The sequence below is a fragment of the Humulus lupulus genome, chromosome 8 (genome assembly GCF_963169125.1).
Source record: "Humulus lupulus chromosome 8, drHumLupu1.1, whole genome shotgun sequence".
Lineage (NCBI taxonomy): Eukaryota > Viridiplantae > Streptophyta > Magnoliopsida > Rosales > Cannabaceae > Humulus > Humulus lupulus.
In genome coordinates, this window is record NC_084800.1 from 81560839 (window position 1) to 81574728 (window position 13890).

The window sequence follows — 13890 nt, forward strand, 5'->3', positions numbered from 1 at the left end:
GTAAGAAAAATATAACGTACATATAATATTTGAATAAACGCAAATATGATAAACTAATATTTACATATACTAAATTAAAAAATACATAAATATTATAATTATAAATAACATAATATAATTAGCAATTGTAATTAATCTAGACAATAATTATAATGAACAATAGTAACAATAAAATAAATACTGAGGCCTGTGTAGTACACACAGTTTCCTTAAAATAAATTTGCACTTCGTCTGTCTCAACGGAGAACGACAATTACATTTGTCTCCCAATATACAACGGAGAACAACAAATACAATGGAGAACAACAAATACATCGAAGAATGACAAGTAACTTATTTACTTTCAAATATGTCCGAACTGAATATACAACATTTAACAAAATCCATACGCTAAATATAATTAATATAATTATATATCTTAAAAAAGATAGAATACGGATTAGAGAAAAGAGAAACATCTTACAACCAATATGGGATTAAAATCCAAATTAATTTTTCTATTCAACACAAAAGAATTCTAACAATGAAACATCCATTTTGTCTCAAACTTAATTTCACTGGCTCCCACTATACATATAAATATAAATATAAATTTACATCATCTTCATGATCATGAAGAATAGAAGTATTCAATCATAACTAAGGCACATCGATCGAGTATTTCATTTATTTGACCTCTAATTTTGCATATAATGAAATTTAATAAAAAAATACATTTAATTAAGCAACTGAAGGCACTATTAGAAATGGTTTAAATGTCAATAGCACTCCGATGGCCTCAACCAAATTGAGGATGAAGAAAACCAACTGCATACCTGCATTAAAATAGAGCACCAGTATTACTATTTAGTAGAGATTCTCACAACTTTTGTTGAAATATTAATATTAACAATAAAAAAAGGACAATTCTATATGAACATGAATATATGATATATATATATATACATTTACATATATATTACCTGGTAGGATGGGTGCGTTCAAACGCTTTTCTGCACAAGAGAATCTGTAGAATACAAATAATTAAGAAAGGGAGTGATTTTTATATGCAAGATAAATCACAAGTTCATAACTCAGAATTGTTAGGAAAAAAAACAAAAGGATTTTTAATTAGGAAGCCAATCATAACCCCCTTTTTATTTAAGGGAAATACTTGGCTTCATTAAAACTTCGAGATCAAAACTTTTTTGGAGAAGAAACTCTAGAGAAAAAAAGTGTCAATGGAATATTATTAATAATAACCATTAGCTTATATACAAGAGTTAGTACAATATGCCATAACATATGCTCCACCTTAGACATAACTAACTTAACAAAGGAGCCAATCATAACCCCCTTTACTAGTCATTTTTTAATCAATTTAACCTGTCTAACGTCTAACAATATGCATATTAAAAGCTCTCTTTTGGATACATGTACTTTTTTTTAATAATTGAAATGAAGGGGTAAGATATATATGGCATATTTGTATACATGTAAATAGAATCTAAAACAATATTTACGTTCGTGTCAAAACTAAAAGTTTGGAACCTGTTTCGGTATTCTATATTATTCAGATTTTCTTGAAAATTTAAATTGTGTTCGCTGTGACTACAATAAACACTATAATAGAAAATTATAATCATAACTTATTCATGTGGGTAAAAATATACGATTCATTAAAGTAATGCCAAAAATTCGTACACTATTATAACCGTGCCATAAATATATACATGTTATTAATATGGTGTTTGAGAAATCATTATCATCCGGTTTATATTCAAGATAAAAACAAAAGGCGTACAATAAAAGCCTTTAAGGAATAAAAATTTACAAAATCATTTCTCTCTCAAATCTATTATCGATTAGGAAAATAAAAAAGATTGATTATTACTTACATTGCACCACCAGCAGCTGGACCAACAGCTTTAAATAAAGACATTGCAGTCATAGCAATGCCATTAGCAGCACCTCTTTGATCTTGATCCTGTTGTTACATTAATTTTATGACACCTAATTAACCATTGATCTTAATAATTTATTTGCTACCTAAATCAGATCCAATTCATGATTTTAAAATAAATAAATAAAATAGAGAGAAAAGAACAAAATACCACTGTTCTGTTTTGCAGAATGAACATGCCAGTGACAATGGAGATCTGGTCACATAAAAATGTTAGTCCAAGCAAGTAATAAGAGGGTTGCAAGAAAACACCAAAGTTGAATAGCTTAACTTTCCTATGGTAATTTCTGTTTTTATGACCATTGAAATTAACTAATAAACCTCTTTAATTTAGACATTAATATTGATAGCAATATTAATGTACCTTCTCAATTAGAAATTTGAAGCTTGACATTGACATTTTGCTAACAATTTAACACTATTCCTCACTCCTTTTTGAGCCCATTTATAATCAAATTAAAAGTTTAATTTATGAGATTTATATATAATATTAACTTACACATAAGACATTCTTTATCAGTGATGCAATGTTTATCAAGATCCAAACGGTGAAGCCTGACAGCAAAGCTATGAATGGGTAACATGCCAATAGAGGTATTGATATGATCTGTTTATAGAGGACAAAATATGATACAAAATTAGTACAAAATCGAAGAATATATTATAAAGAAATAGTTGCCTTTTCCAAAGAACATTACCCCTCCAATACGAGAGACCATTATTGGGCCAATTAGATTTTCCACGTACGGGTATAATAGCGTTTGGAAGACCAATAGACCACAACCTAGAATGAAACATTGCATGAGTTTATAGATATGTAAAAGTATATCAAATATTAACCAATAATGATCAAATGCACACCTGAGAAAGCAAGAACTTCACCAACATTCTGAGTTGAGTAACTCAAGCCCCCAAACTTTTTGGGACTCACAGCCCATAATGAGAAAATCTAAATAAATAAATAAAAGCTTAATTTTTGTCACTTAAACCTCACGTAATATAAGAACATGTAATAAATTGTACGATTAATAATAGTATTATTACCTCTGAGTATGCCATGTCATGAAGTGAGAAAACTGAATAAACAATTATAGATGACATTAAGGGCCAATTTTTTAAAAGGCTTTTTTTCTTGGAATGAGTTTGCTTCTGATGATCCTCATCTTTATAATTCTCTTTCTTTTGTGGTTCATCAGTCTCAAAAGTGAAAGAATGTGCTGCTTCCAACCCTTCAATCAGGTTACAGCTTGACGATCTGTTCTTTCCACTGTGATTGTGTAATGTTTCCTGTAAAGTTGTAAGTAAAAAATAAATAATATAAATTATGATTGTGAAAATTAATATGAAAATAAAAAAGAAACATGAATTTATATAAATTAAGGATAAAAATACTAACCGGAAGCCAAAAACAAGGAATAGCTACTCCAAGTGCAAAAATTGATATACAAATGCAAGGTAAGAAATATGGAAACCTGCATAAAAGAAAATATTATCATTAGAGGGGTGCTAGTATTATCTTCCTATTTCAACCTCTTAGTCAACTTTTGTTTCTAAAAACATATTTCAGAGTACTTTTTTTCCCAATTTTTTAATAGAGTTACTGATATTCTGGTTTACCACGCGTATTCAAAAAAATACAAATACGATTTCGGCACTGTAAACTATTCAGAATATTTGAAAAATTTGCAGGAAGAATGTTGTAACTACAACAAATACCGTCGTGAAAAAAAAAAAACTCTAATATGTAATTTTAGGGATGAATATTGACTAAGAGGTTGAAATTAGAGGTTTAATGTATTATTATTATTTATTTTGTGCCCAAAATTAGATGTCTCCTTATTGGTGAAATTAAATTGAATAAATAAATAAATAAATAGAGTACCTCCCAAGGAATGAATTTTGTGAAAAAATATTTGGATATTTGTCTGCTGGCTGAATAAAAAAAATGAAGAAAAATATTAGAAATTATTAAAGATGGTTAAATGGTCTAGTATTATGCCATCAAAGAATTAATTATTCACACAATATTAGGAAATAAAAAGTTGGTTCTTGAATCAACATCTTCAATCCAATTTTAATATTATCATGTTCAACCAATATATACAAAAACAAATCATTTAAAGCATTTAAACAGTTCGAAAATTAAATTACAAATTTTAAATGATTTATTATGAATTATGACATTAATATTAAGCTCATGATAAACCCTAATATATAGAATAAAATTAAAAAAAAACGAACAATAATTATTTAGAAGTACCTGAGCTAAAAAGCCTCCCAAAGCCGGGCCTATGATCAACCCTATGCCCCATGCCGTACTAACCTGATATCAAAATATTATTTATTGCAAATAATTAAAATCATATTAGTGTATAATTAGTCACTATCAAAGAATTTTTGTTTTATAGCATTTTTGATAATTTAGTTTGAAAATTTTCTAAGTAGTTCTTAGAATAAAATATTAAGTCATTCAACTATTTATAAAAATACGAATAATTCAACTAATAATATAACATATTATTATTATTGGCACATCCATTAAACTCCACTAGGTCGTAGGCTAAGGAGCCATTCCTAATTGTCGACCGAACTTTTTAATACATTAAGATCTTCGAAGATGTATCTGTACACCTCAAGACGTTTGTGGGCACGTAGAGTAATAGTAGGAAAGTTTTTTTGATTCACAAGATATTTTTAATACATGATATCTTAAAATATTAAGTCTGAGATCATTTTCAGGAATAGATAAAATAATGCAATTTATTTTCTTTCTATCAGTTCTATTGCAAAATCTTTAACCATTCATTTAGTTTTGTTATGTATCGTTTAACTTTCATTTTTATCATATATATATATATTTAATTAGTACACTTGTGTGATCTCACCGTTGAGAGTCCTATAGCTTGGTATTCTTCGCGGAATAATTCACTTGCATAAGCCTGCCAATAAATACAATTAAAAAATTTAATATATTAATTGACAAGTAATTAGGTAAAAGTTTACTATAATCAAGCTAATATTATAATGGTTAAGAGTAAAATCACCTTGACCAAATAAGAAAGGCCCAACAATAAATAATCAGTATTTTCTCAAAAAAGAAAAAAAAGTAAATAATAAGTGGTGCATATGTAGAAAAACTGTTATCCTAGCAAATATAAGAGCAAAAGAATGGAGGTTTCCAATCAAGAAAGGAGGAAGGTGATAAAGAAAGGGAAATCTACAAAAATGCACTAAAAGTTAAAAAAAATCTGAAAAATACAGTGCATTACAAAAATACGGAATTTTTAGATAAAAACACGGAATGGCAAAATTGTAAATATGGAGTGGCAAAATCATAAATAAAAGCTGTAAAATACATTTTTTTGTGAACAACGTTTACAAACTAGTAAATACATGTTACAAACTTGTAAATATATGTTACGTGTTTGTAAATAATATTTACAAAATCCGTTATAGAATTGGAGATTTTTTTTTTGTTTTTTTGTAGATAAAACTTACAAACAAATTTGTAACTAAATTTTTTATTTTTGTAACAATAGTTTACAAATCTAGTTTTACAACTAAGAAAGATATTTTTGTAACTAATATTTACGAAAATATTTTATAGTTAAGAAATCATAAATAAAATATTATATTTTTCTATATTATTACAATATTGTACCAAAAAATTACATGAATCATCATATTTATGCTATACAACTTAAAAATACAAGTTTAAGATATTCATTATTTATAAAATACTTTATTGAATGTAGTGGTGAAATACAATATTTTTTTTAAACAAGTTTTACATTTTTGTAACAACAATTTACAAAATTAATTTCACAACTAAAAAGTTTATTATTGTAACTCATATTTACATAATTATTTATAAATTTATTTAACATGATTATTACAAAGATTTACAAAACTAATTTTTTAACTTTAAATATATTTTTGTAACAAAATTTGAAACTTGGATTATACTATGATTTTGGTTTAACATTGAGTGTTGAGACTTGACTAGCTATGATGTAAAAAATATATATAATATTTTTATAAAGAATAATAATATTGTGATTATCTTTAACTATATATTGTAACATATAGTTATTAACATTAATTTTAATTAACAGCATATTGTAATTTGTATAAATATTTATTTTAATATTAATAAATACATTCTTTTTAAATAAAAATAAATTAATCTACTTTATTGAATATAGTAGCTATCACTTTTATTATTATATTATTTGTTAAGCTTGAATTTTAATTAAAAATGGACACAAAAAGACCAAAAAAAAAAGAATATTATAGATTTATATATACATATATACTAATATTCAAATATTGAAAATCAATAAAAACCCCATCAAGATGTGTTTATATTCAATTATTATATCTCATATAAATAATTTAATTCTATCACAATATAAAAGAAAATAGAATAAAAGATTTATAGTTGATTGGAAAACGTACCACTGTTTGCATATAAACTAACCGTATTTTAGTAATTATTTTAGATTACCGTATAAATCAATTTTTTTTTTAGATTACCGTATTATTTGTAATTTTCCCATAAAGAAATTAGAGACTAAAGGATAAATAAAATCTGAGTATGAATTTATATTATACTAGTCTCGGCAATAATAATATTTTATCGAATAAAAGTAAGAATAAAGGCATGTATAAAACACTAAGCAGCATCCCAAAAATAAAGAGTATGTAAAGGCATATAATTATTTAGAGCTTCTTTGGGTGACACTCTTGTTTTACTATGAAAGGACTCTAATTTTGGTCCATACAAACCTAAGTTTTTTTATATGACGGTAAGTATCCCACCAGCTTTCGAGATTTACGGTATCGAAATCGAGGTTGTAACAGTAAGTTAAGTGTCAAAATCAATGTTGAAACAATCAGTTGCACACTTCAACTAACTGTTTTAAACTTGATTTCAGTACTATAAATCTCGAAAACTGGTGAGATACATGTTATAATTACAACTAACACTGTTATATATATAAAAAATTGAGTTATAATTTCTCTGTGTACCGAAAATAGAGATATTCCTACGGATAGAAGAAAAATGACACCCATTAAAAAAAAGCGACGTCACTACAAAGAATTTTCATTTAACTAATATGTTTATAAGATAATTCTATGGTGCTTTTAGGTATGCACTTTTTGTGTTTCCCAGCTCATGAACAGTTTTTGGTGTAATTTTTGTTATGACTGTGTATATTGTAGTTATTTAGAACATCCTGCAAATTTTCAAGAAATTCTGAATACTTTACAGTGCCGAAAACTATGTTCAAACAAGTTGTTTTCCATGCATATTAAAAAAATTAATCACGCGTCCAACAAACTGTTTGAACCTAGTTTTCAACACTATAAATTAATTAAAATTTCTTGAAAATTCACAAATTACTTTAAATAACTAAAATAAACACATTCTTACAAACAAAAAAAAAATCGTGCTAAAAGCTTTTCCATAAACCGAGCTAGAAATACAAAAAAAATATGTACCATAAAAGTATCCTATGTTTATATTTGGTGGAAATTTTCATCTTTATTTGACTGGTAAACTCAAGGCATAGGAAAACGAGTACTATGGTGGTACCTTTATTGGGCCAAGTAAACCATTCAAACATCCAAGAAGAAACCGGGTAGTTACGGCCATCCAAAAGTTCACACTAAGTCCGAACAAAGTGTTGAAAATAACCCTGAGGTTAATAAAAAAAAAAAGAACACCGTCAAAACACAATAATAATAAAAACAAAGTATACACCTTGAGATAAATCAGTACAATGAAATAATTAAGTTACTAACACTGTGAAAGTTCCTATTATTATGACTGGTTTTCTACCATAGCGATCGGCCACATATCCCCATAAAACAGAGGTCAATGCTCTGCCCAACATATACGAAGATCCTTCACATATTTTCAAGTAATTTTGTCAGTTATTTTTTATTATAAATAAGAAAATAATTATATAATTATACTGAAAAAATAAACTCACCAACATAACCAGCATAGAATCCAATATCCTCCTCTCGTTTAGCAATATTTAAATCCCTAATCTGCAAATGCAAATGACATTGACACAATAAATTAACAAATTAGAAATATTTTAATTTTAGACATGGTCACGATTTGTAGAAAAAAATGTAACTAAATAAATATATCATCTTTATAATATTGTAACTAAAAGATTTGATCATAAGAATAATGTAACTAAATGTACTTATATTAGGGACAAAATATAATAAAATATTACCTTTAAGTTATGACTAAACGCTACATGTAATAAAATAAAATAAAAATTACCAGCAACTACTTGTTTTTAGTGAACTATACTTTATAAACTTTAATTAGCACTAAATTAAGTGGCATCATTCGTGTTTGACTTATACAATTAAAGTTAGTAATTGGCATCATTTGAGTTACACTTTAAAATATTAGATATATATATGTATAAATCTTTAGTTGTAATTAAAAATGATGTTCATTTTGCATTATTTAGAAACTTTAGCATAATATAATAAGGTATCGTAGGTGGAACATATATAATACATATCATGTGTATCGCAATCATGCATATAACATTATTAGAGTTTTCTTTTCTTAAAAAAAAATATATCACATACATTAGTGTTTATAATCTAAAAAATTTGAATCAAAATCTCTGTTAAATTACCATGTCTTATAATATATTCAATTAATATAATATTAATACCTCATTTAATTTTTCTTTTATTAAAAATCTGTCACCTTATCTAGTAATATAATATGTCAAAATTCAATAAGGTGTCAAAAATATTTTGATTGGATAATTACACAGGGATCTTAATTCAAAAAATATAGCTCACTACCTTTATTAGTCACGTGCCAATTAGTTTGTGGTTCAAAGATTTTACAAAACATTTATAATTTTATTAATGTTGACGTGGGTTATCAAGAATGGGACATATGAATTAGGGCTGAGTATTGGGCGGGTTGGTTGGGTTACAAGGTATTTTTACTCGTCTAATGTCATAATCGGGTTAGCAAAAGTGACTCGTAACTTGGCCAATTAAAATTTTTTTTTTAACCCGTCCGATAATTTGAGCGGGTTGGTCGGGTTAACCCGCCCAAACCGAAATTGTATTTTTTTTTGGCAGGTTGGGCGGGTTGGTCGAGTCAATCCGCCCAAACAAAAATGGTATTTTATTTTTTTACATTTTTGTAATTTTTTTATTTTAAGTACTAGTACTAATAATGTGAAGTTTATATTTTTAAGCTTAAAACAATATTTTAATTTTATAGTAAAAAAATTAAAACAAAACTTAATTAATTTATATATTTATTGGAATATATTAAAAATAATAAATTCTTAATTGGGCAGGTTGTGTTATATTGGGCGGTTTAAATTTTGGTCGGTTTATTCGGATTTTTTGGTAGTTTTTTCGGATTGATTTGGGCGGATTATTCGGATTGGGCGGGTTGTAAAAATTTATGCAAAACCTTAATATGAATATGAATGGCCAAATTAATAGTACTGTTTTTATCTGAAAAGACAATCCAACGGCTATGATTATTCGACAATTATGGATCATGATGGGGACCCCACAGATTTTTTTTTCAAACAGGACCCAGACATATTGATTATGGAGATAAAAACAGAACAAATAAATAAATTCTTAGAAAGGTAGGAAGAGAATTCTGATACAAATTAATAGTAAGACTCACCATGAAATAGAGGAATGGAAAGAGAGACGATATTGGCAAAGCTGAAAATTTAAGCAAAAATCAAAAGGAAAGATATTAATTAGGGTTACGTAAGGCATGATGAAACAAAATATTATGTTACTGTTGATCACATTATCAAAATCCATAAAATATTGAGTTGTGCTACACAGCTTACCCTTTTATTCCGATATTTAAAATAAGGTGTAAACATAAATTATAAAAAAGGTTAAAATATTTTTTATTAATTCTATATCAAGACATCAAAATCTATAATAAGACCCACATATCCATGACTTTAGAGCCAATGACAGACAACATTATTTTTTATAAATTTATAAGGGTTATTTGGTAAAATATTTCTTTTTAAAGTTGTTTTACACTTTATTTTAGTTTTGATAATTTTTTTTAGAGATTATTTTACTAATTAACTCAATTTACAATGTGATATTTTGAAAATGAGGTACGTTGCACTGACACAGCATTATTAGAAACATAGGAAAAAAAATGTGATACATATCTTATTTGGTTAGGTGAGGATAAACTTGTAAATATATACTCACATATTATTTAAGAACTGTTCAGTAGGGCTATTATACATGTGTGCCCCCACTATAATTTCTAAATATATCTCTTCTTCTTTTTCTATGTAAAAAGTAAAGGGTTGATAACAAAAAATTATTGGTACAAAAAATTATTGGTTTTACTGTTTGGTTAACAGAATATTTTAAATATTTAAGGAGATATATTTTTAAAATTAATTAAAAATAGATATTTATTAATTATATTAATATAAATTTAAATTCAAATGTTAAATATCATTATTATAATAATATATAATACAAAATTAGATATTTAGTAATTATATTAATATAAATTTAAATGTTATAAAATATTATTATGTTAATAATATATAATTTTAATTTTTTACTAATTATATTAATATGAATTCAAATATTATAAATTATTATTACGATAATAATATTTAATACAAAACTAGACATTTAATTCTTATATTAATATAAATTTAAATATTATAAAATATCATTATAATAATATATAATAGATAATCTTAATTTTTATTAAAAAATTTATCATTTATGTTTTAAAAATTTATCATATTATATATATTTAAATCATAAACAATGTTTTAGTTTAATTTTTCTTTTAATATATTTAAGTCTCGTTTGGAATAGCTTTTAAAAAAAAGCTAAAAGCTGCTTTCTAAAAAGAGTTGTGCAATATCAGTGTTTGGTAAATAGTAAACAACTCATTGGATAATTTATCCATAGCTAGAAGCTAAAGTTGGCAAAACCCAACTTTTAGCTTTCTCTAAAAATAGTTTTTTGAAATTTTTTTGTAATAAATTTATTTATTATATATTACTTAAAATAAAAACATTTAAAATAAATTAATGTTATAATAAAATAACAATATTTAATTCAATTTTTTTTTGTCCAAAAAATATTTTTATAATTTATATTTATTAGATATTATTTTATTTTAGTATGTTTAAATTAACAAATCACGTTTATTATACACTATAACATTATTTTTGTTTCTCATAGTATTTTTAATTTATAGTTTATCAAAAACATATCAACATGTTTTAGGGAAAAAAATACAAAGGAAAAAATAATTAAAAACATAAAAAATAAGAGTTTTGAGATAACTTAATTTTATATATTTGTGATTATATCATGAATACGAATATAATATCATTATCATTATAATTCTAATCTTAGCTACATCATCTCCTTGTTATAATATATTTCACAATTTATGGTTACCTCTTCCTATTCATTATAATAAATTTTAAACAACAAACCAAACTGATTTCACAAAAGATGAAACACCACATAATTACTACACAAGCATAAGAAGGAATATAATGTTCAGCTTGTAACAAGAAAAACTTTAGTACAAAAGAGAGAAATGCATAAAATCAATTAATAAGGAGAGAATCCTGGTTTTATATGCTAACTATATTGAATCTATATAATATGTATTCATATATATCTACACGTATTACTTCCGTGATAGGAGGATAACGACAAAGACAAGTTGTTTATCACAACTAAACCAATCTAATTAAAAAAAAAACATATGGGTCCACATATGTTTGGCCTAACGTTCGAGGAGCTAGCTAGAAGGAGAAGGAGTTGCGTTTTCTTCTTTCCTTTCCTTACCATTTTCAAAAAATATATATATTAAACACCTGCCAAATATGTAAATCATTTGGCAAAGTACAAGCTTGGACGTGTTATGTTTGTACACTCAACTCCATCAACCAAATACGCACTTAGACTCTCAATAAGTTTTCTTCTAATCACCTTATTAGTTAAAATAAGGTCATAAATTTTTAAGTAATATTTTTTTTGTTTGCTGATCAAATTATTGGGAGGAAAAATAAAACTTTCCCGAAGTTGTCGATTAACTATGGTATTGATATATGAGAGATTCAAACGAAACAATGGTACTAGGCGGTTGAAGAAAAGAGAGTAGGATAGTTAGAAAGATTATAGGAATGATCTTAAAAATAATGGAGAGGATAATATAATGTAGTGAAGTTATTTTGATGGAAAAGATAATAATTATTAAAATTACTATATTATCTTTTTGAAAAAGGATATTTTGTATATTCTATTTTGTTTTTTTGTTATGGATTCCTCCATTTTTGGAGGGATTGAAATTTATAGGTTTGAATCTCTCATCTCGCTTACTCTTTCTCCCTTTATCTCTTCCCTTACACCCCTCTTCATCCACATTTCTCATCTCTCCCAAACATGGTGTAAAAATGTAAAGGAATCTAATTTTGTTTTGTTAGGATTTTGAATCCCCAGGTAAAACCATACAGATTTTGAATTTCTGATAGATTTTTTTTTTATATATATTTATAAAAGAAATGGTTATAAAAATTCCACCAAGATTGTAATCCTCCTGGGTCTTCCCAGAAAAAAAAAAAAGAAAAAGAAAACAGAGAGAGAATAAGATTATTATTACGTACCACTAGCGATGACGATAGCCCATATGCGAAAGAGGTCTCGAAAAGGGAAACCTTGTTGCAAATTTTTGTATTGCTCAACCTTGCAGCCTGGGCAGTCGGGGTGGTAGTAGTACTCCTTCAAAAGCAACCCCTCTCTACACTCATCTTTATCATTGTTTCCTTCCATTTTTGTTGGTTTCAAAAGCCAAAACACACACACACAGAGACTATCCTTTAATTATGAGAAACCAATAAATCTATCTCTCTCTCTCTCTCTCTCTCTCTCTCTCGTTTACATAATATATTTATATGATATGATAAAGTACGTTAACTAGCTGTAGCAAGCAGCCGTATGAGATTTGAAGTCAGTCAAAAGTGGCGGTTTTAATATATATTTGAAGACAAAGAAAGGGGGAGATGTGTTTGCAACAGTGAATACAAAGGCAGCCAGCTGGAGTAAGAAACACCACGTAATATTACCCTCTATGTCTACGCCAATCAAATCTTACCCCTACATATAGAATATAATTATTTGTATTTCTTCAAATAAAATTATACATATAAAAATAAAGAAATATATTAAGTATTTATTGTGCTGGCAATAATTTATTATTCTGTCAATGTTGGGAATATATCTGTCATTTTTTCAACTTTGATGGTTCTCGTTAGAGCACTTCCCAATGGATGAATCCCACGAAGCTTGTAGAGTTGAGTGGATCCTTACTATTCTTGAAGTGTTCCTGTATACGCGCACCAATAACACGACTGGATGCTTGTCTATGATTGGCATTTCAGTTCATCAATGAGCAAGTGTGAAGACTATGGTATTGTCGAATGACAAAGAATTCTGAATCTTTCATCTTTGTAGCACGTACTCGCCATAAGTAATTTTCACTAATACAACGAACTTCATTCAATGACTTGTTTGATTTTGTTGTTCTCATTTCAAATCTCCCATTAATGGCAATGACACTAAGATAATAACTCAATTCATCCGTACTTGCAAAGTGTCGACCTAGATTTAAATCAGATCCATCGTGTCTCCCACTATTTTGACTTGTTCTCTGGTAAATTCTCCAATATCAAAATTTTGATAAGGAATGATCTGGCCGCTCTCGACTACATTGTCACCTCCCTCAGTTACATTGTTGTAAATGCTAATTGGCATTTTTATAGAAATATCTTTTTAAAAAGAGAAAATGGTTGATTTAATTGTTTCCTTTTATTATAATTTTCGGAAATATGTGTTTTCCTTTT

At 26.6% G+C, this 13890-nt stretch overlaps 1 protein-coding gene across 2 annotated transcripts; it reads right to left on the reverse strand.

Annotated features, from left to right (window-relative positions):
* Window positions 1-474: 474 nt before the first annotated feature.
* LOC133797947 (protein ZINC INDUCED FACILITATOR-LIKE 1-like) lies at window positions 475-12905 on the reverse strand. 2 transcript variants are annotated; one of them, XM_062236083.1, is made up of 17 exons: window positions 12655-12905; window positions 9651-9691; window positions 7942-8002; window positions 7751-7853; window positions 7542-7644; window positions 4828-4881; window positions 4203-4265; window positions 3825-3874; window positions 3339-3414; window positions 2987-3229; window positions 2804-2891; window positions 2641-2726; window positions 2442-2549; window positions 2094-2138; window positions 1878-1966; window positions 963-1006; window positions 475-815 (listed from the first exon to the last, which is right to left on the reverse strand). In XM_062236083.1, exons 1-17 carry the CDS (start codon window positions 12818-12820, stop codon window positions 721-723), a joined length of 1515 nt encoding a protein of 504 aa, XP_062092067.1. In that variant the 5' UTR covers window positions 12821-12905; the 3' UTR covers window positions 475-720. The 2 variants fall into 2 exon arrangements, with proteins under 2 accessions (XP_062092067.1, XP_062092068.1); XM_062236084.1 differs by lacking the exon at window positions 9651-9691 and having other exon boundaries at window positions 12655-12774.
* Window positions 12906-13890: the final 985 nt, after the last annotated feature.

Bases quoted from the DNA above. Each gene is read 5' to 3' on its own strand.
- LOC133797947 (XM_062236083.1), bottom strand. From the start codon at position 12,820: ATGGAAGGAAACAATGATAAAGATGAGTGTAGAGAGGGGTTGCTTTTG. The intron at 8,003-9,650 runs GTGAGTCTTACT...TTGCATTTGCAG, and splicing joins TTCCATTCCTCTATTTCATG to ATTAGGGATTTAAATATTGC. The intron at 816-962 runs GTAATATATATG...ATTTTAATGCAG, and splicing joins GAACGCACCCATCCTACCAG to GTATGCAGTTGGTTTTCTTC.